We start from the raw sequence: 5,566 nt of genomic DNA, 5'->3' as shown, positions 1-5,566 counted from the left end.
CCTTTTCCCGTGAAATCCCGCGGCCCGCGGGCTTCTGTCACGGAAAAGTGTAGTTAGTATCACGTATCTTCCGTTTTCAGAGAAGGAGCTTTTAAATTTCATCCTTTATTGCAAAGCAAGCGCACGCGTCTTTCCCTTCAGAGTCGCTAGCGTTAGTGCACTSCCTGCAAAGAGGAGCCCTTCTCTGCACTCAGCGTAACCTCGGAGGAGTGTCACTGCCGAAGAGGAGGGCCGGGTAATCCCACAGCCGCTGCTTGGCGCACGGAGAGGTGCTCGGTCTGGGGGGACGCATTTTTCCGCAATGTTTTCCTGAAAGCTGAGCTGAGTAGACAGTGCRGGGCTGTGTGCAGATTGTGCTCTTGGCTGAGACCTGAAGCCTTCAAAGGTTCGTGGCTCGTCACCTAGAGGTTTTGGCCCAAAAGGGCGGGAAGTTGGGTTCCTGCAACGGACAGCACTTGAAGCTGAGCTGAAAATAGCGTGTTTCAGTAAACCTGGAGCCAGAACTGCAGAGATGGATCCCGAAATCGCTTCTGACATTGAAACTCCACCTTTCTGCATTTCTGAGAATACCTGATTATGAAGACTTTTCTCTGCTCAGCTTTCTTACGGCTTAGCAACCCTTCTTTATAACTAACCAACCGACTGCTGTGTGTTGGACTGTGCTTAGGGTTAAACCCATCGGAGCAAAGTCTCTAATAATTTTATACTGAAGCAGTATACCAAACAACCAGGGATCTCAGAGTACCACTTTCTGCCCATCTCCATTCACTCACCCGCTCACTCGCACTTCTAGTGCTTCAGCTACTSCTTTTGCTCCTCTAGACCCTAAGCAGATTTGGCAAGAGACGGCTGTTGATGCTGCTGCTGGCAAGAGTAATTTTTGTACTGCTATTCCTGGAGATTTATATTGTATCTGAGGTAATGATAAGTAGCAGGAAGCAAGCAGTTCTGCCTGTTGCTCACAGTGAGTAAACCTGCTGGTGGGGGTGCAGTTTTCAGGAGAAGAGTGCAGGGCGGCTCTTAGCTTAAGAGCTGTTAGTTTAAAATGAGATTGATTTTAGACTTGTAATACCAAAAATAGTGGAATTTCAGAAGTGCTGAAGCACATGCAGCAGTGGGGCAAAGACAGGAGGTCTCCAATAAAATCATGTAAAGTGCAAAACAGTCCTGAGTTCCCTCTGTACTTCCTTGGCAAATTAATCAGCTACTTGTAGGTGCCCAGCTGGAGAAAATTTGTGCCCATCTAGGACATATAAAAGAATACTAAAATTGACCACTCCTGTTCTTGTAGCACCAAGTACTCAGCTTTAGGACGAAGCTGTGCCCCTAGGTTCCTGGGTTACAAATCTAAAAAGTATTTTAGACAAGAACAAGGCAACGTCCCTGCCAAAAGCTCTGCCTGCAGAGCAGAGGGCAGGGGGGGTTAGAGGCCTGTTAAGTCTCCCGAGGAAGGAGTCATCTCCCCCAGAGGGTCATGTAGGCTCCTGATGTCATTTCGGGGCCAGCACGCACACAGGGTCCCCGTGATCATCGAGGGCTGCTGCAGGCTCGGCGCTTGGGCAGGCGGCGCTGGCTGGCGTTTGGGTTTGCTGTCGCACCATTGGCCTGGGCTGAACCTGAGCCTTCAGACTGGGCTTGGGGAGCATCATTTGTTATCTTAAAAAATAAAGATTAGCTTCTAATCCTAAAGCAAGCAGGGAATGCGAAGGAACTATTGGCTATCAACTTACACCTCTCCAATATTATATGTGGAACTTCTTTGACCTTAATGGTCAAATAAAATTGTTAAATATCACAAGCCTCTCTGTCAACTTTAATACAAATAGAACAATTTACATGGTATATAGAGAACATTACCCTTCGCTCAATGAAGATAAAGGTTAGGAGTCCAGCCGTCAGGAAATTTCTATTTATTGTTCAGCACTGTACACAAGGGGGTGAGGAAGGACTTAATAGCCAGTCCTTGCCTATAAATTAGTGTAAATACTGCCTCACCTGAGGGAACTGTGGAAATGTGGATACCAGCAAAAACTTCAAATACTCTGCGTAATATAGGCTGCTTGATTTCCCACCTTTAGAGTTTGGAAACCCCTTGTCTGCTGGGAAAAATTCCTCAACTGCTTCTGTCCTCAGTACCTTTAGGTGCTTGGAGGCCTCAGCAGAGATCGGAGCTGCTCGCCGAGGCACTTGGTTCAATTGCAGAGTAAGAGATGAGCTCGGCTGTCACAGTGTCATAAAAATAGACCTCAAAACCCAAAAGCATGTGCAGGGAAGGGGAGCAAGGGGTAAATAAACTGGCTGTCTCAGGGGTCGACCTCAGCAGTAGAGCTGGAGATTGAGCTCAGGTCCCAGGTGTTTTCTCTGGACCGAGGCTCCGTTCAAGTCCCTGGGTGCAGCTAACGGGAAATGTTACCTTTAGTATTGCAACTGGGTGTCTTCTGCGTGAAGAGTTAAAGCCTTGTGTCCTTTTCTTCCCTAGTAAAATCAGCTGCTTACAAAAGCTTATTAATATTTAGACTGCTTAATTCTTTTTCTCTTTTAGATTCTGTGTGGGAGACAAATTTTTCCTGAAGAACAACATGATCTTGTGTCAGATGGACTATGAGGAAGGGCAGCTGAACGGGAGCTTTGAGTCCCAGGTTCAATAGCAAACTCTGCTTCGCTGAAGCACTGTGGGATGGACGTTCGGCCGCGCCAGCAGTGAGGGCGTCCGTCAGCTTGCCTGCAATATTTTTTTAATTCTTGGTCCAGAAAGGACTATATACATTGTAGTACTTCCCCCCCCCCAACACAAAGCAGTTAAAATTTTAGATGTACAGTTGTGCCTGCTTAGCTGAGCACTGCATTGCCTGTATGTTTGTGAGTTTTTGGGGTCTGGGGAGGGCTCTGTACAGTCTGTTTTCTGTATATAAACTGGAACATTTATTTTATGAAAAATGTAATGCAATTTTATTACTGGTGTGAATTAAAAATTATGAATGTTTCCTGGTCATCTTAGTTGTGTTTTTTCCCTCATACGGTAAAAGCCTGTATTTCCTGTGCTTGATGTTAACCAGACATTTTAAAAATATGTACCCAAATCACTTGAAATTGCATGAATAAAACTACAGGCAGGAGTGCGAAGATACCCATACACCACACACACACAAAGTGGGGAAGAAACACTGCTCCAAAATTAAACCTGTCAGATCTGCATGAAGGTTTGTCTCCAAAAAAAATCTGTTGTGTACACGGGGAGGAAAGGGGCCACAGGGGTGAAGGCTGGGAACTGTCAGTGTTGGTTGTTAGGTCCCCTGTGAAGTGTTGAGTTGTTGGCCGTAAGTTGTCTCTCTTTTCGCCTCCATGCGTGAGTTTGGACAGAACATTGCTACGAGCAGGAGCTCTCTGGACTGGCTAATGCCATACCTCTGCAGCTGGACCTCTCAGGAGCAGACGCGCACTCGCCTGGCAGCAGGCACCCAGTGATTGACCAGATTATTAATTTCCAGACTTGGGCRCATGGGTCTGTTTTTCTGCAGGACATCGTTTGCCCGAGTCTGAGCTGCTGCGGCAGCAGGTGTCTGGGTTCAAATGCAGCCTGGTGGGAAGCTGCATCACCTGCTCTGCAGCCCTTTTCGCTGCCTTTGCCGGGTATTTAGACCTCCCGTGTCCCAAAAGTACTCGGGTTCCCTTTGGAGCAGCCCCTGCAGAAAAGCTTTGTGCGGTGGCGTTCAAGGCTGCACGACTCGTGTGCGATGCGCTGGACGGTACCAAACAGATTCCTGTGTCCAGTGAGCGTCACTTAACATGGTGCACCCAGCAGCTGTAAAGGCAATTCTCTTTATTTTATCGTCTTGCTTTTTGTTTTTCCTCCTTCCCTCTAATAAATAGACACTGATTACTCTATTTTGACATGACTTAATTGGTTGCTGGTCCTGAATCACGTAAGTGTTTTCTGACTTGCAAATGCTGCATGCGATGTGTCTTGGTGCTGCTCTACCTGTGGCAAGAAATACTGCTGTAGTGGAGCTATGGCTGATGCTGGCTAAGGACAGGTAAAGCAGAACCCCAGAAACTTAGTGTGCTTCAAAATACTGCTTGCTGTTTGAGGTGGCCTCGGATGTATGGGTTGACTGGGTGGGTTTTTTCTGTGTCAGATGTTTCTGGGTTGGGAAGGCTCATTATAAGATGACCGATCCCTTCCCCCTTTTAAAGAACAAGAGACTTTTTAACGAATTGCTGTTCCATTTTTGTGTGATTCGGTGTTGGGGTTTTTTTGTCTTTTAAGAACCTCGGTGGATTGGACACTCCTTCTCTAGAGGCTAATGCAGATGGCCAGGGGGCTACTGACAGAGTAGCCCGTTTACCTAAACTTTTTGTTTAACTGATTTGAAATAGGCTGCCACAGCTGTCCTTACTTTCGCCTGTGCTCCGAAGTCACGATTAACCACATGTCCATGGTTTTTGCTGTAGCTCCGAATACATATGCAACGACCGCGTGCAAATACCGACCCCCTGTGACGAGAGTGGGAGCAGGAAGGGACGGAACAACACATGCTGGGAGGGTTATTCAGACCGATTCCAGATTCTTAAGGAGCGTTTTGGCACTACCTTTGAAAAGTCCTTTACAAGATGGTAGTTTGAGCGTTCTCTGGGGGTTACGTGGTCTCCTTTCTTCAGAAGAAAGTAGTGGCGGGGGCAGGAGCGTTAACGTTCACGAGCTGCCCGGAGGCCGCTGGCTCCTGGCTGCCGTCCTCGTCCTCGCGGCTGCGGAGCGGCCGCGGAGCGCCGGGGCCGCCTGCGCCTCCCGCCCGCGCGGCGCGCTGCGCTCCCGAGGGCCGGCGGTTCGGCCCTGTGTCGACCGTAAGCACATCAGGTAAATGCAGCTTCTTGGGGAGTTTTCTCCCCGGACATAAGAGAACTTATTTTCTGCTGAAATTTCCATTTTATTGATGGAGAAGTTTTTAGACTAGTTTTAAGACTGCAGTCATGGATTTTTTCTTTTTTTTTCTTTTTTTTCTTTTTTTTTTTTTTTGTCTCAGTACTGCAAATTTGCTTAATAGAAACAAGTGCTGGAGAGCAGCCCCGCAGTTGAATAATCACTTACACGCTAAGGAGCAGAACGTGGAAACCTTTTGATGGTGTTATAGCCGTCGCTTGGCATAAATATTCATTCGAGGAATCAGAGCAGAGTAAATGGCATTTTAGACTCTAATCATTTAGTATTAGCAGATAGCCTTTTTACTGCTAAAGATAACCACTGCTTAATCAGCTGAGTGACCACCGGCACACAGTCTGACATTTAGGCTGCCGCCCGTGTCCCCGCGGACGGGGGCCGCTGCCAGCGGCCCCTCTGCAGCAGCCCCGGTAAAGCCCAAAGTCGTCGGGATCGCTGCCCCACCGCGATGCCCGAACAAGCGCTCCTGGCTCTAACTGCGGAGTTATAGCTGCCGTTTGCCTCCTCATCCGAGATCAAGGCAGTCCATATTGAAAATGTTAAAATCCAGGAGCTTTTCTCCTTTTCTTTTCTTTCTTTTTCTTTTCTTTCTTTTTCTTCTTTTTTTTTTTTTTTTTTTTTTTTTTTTTT

At 47.4% G+C, this 5,566-nt stretch overlaps 1 protein-coding gene across 3 annotated transcripts in view; it reads left to right on the top strand.

The window, feature by feature from the left end:
• LMO1 (LIM domain only 1) overlaps positions 1–2,992 on the top strand; it is a 58,820-nt gene extending 55,828 nt beyond the window's left edge. For all 3 annotated transcript variants that reach the window (XM_085317176.1, XM_085317175.1, XM_085317173.1), the window contains exon 4: positions 2,543–2,992. In XM_085317176.1, the coding sequence (XP_085173302.1) occupies positions 2,543–2,648 (106 nt within the window). In that variant the 3' untranslated portion in view covers positions 2,649–2,992. The remainder of the gene's footprint in view (positions 1–2,542) is intronic.
• Positions 2,993–5,566: the final 2,574 nt, after the last annotated feature.

This window comes from Rhea americana, unplaced genomic scaffold (genome assembly GCF_003343005.1).
Source record: "Rhea americana isolate MKP2758 unplaced genomic scaffold, rheAme1 scaffold_49, whole genome shotgun sequence".
Taxonomy (NCBI): Eukaryota; Metazoa; Chordata; class Aves; order Rheiformes; family Rheidae; genus Rhea; species Rhea americana.
Note: the sequence above shows the minus strand (reverse complement) of the source record. Positions and strands in the feature narration are given on the sequence as shown.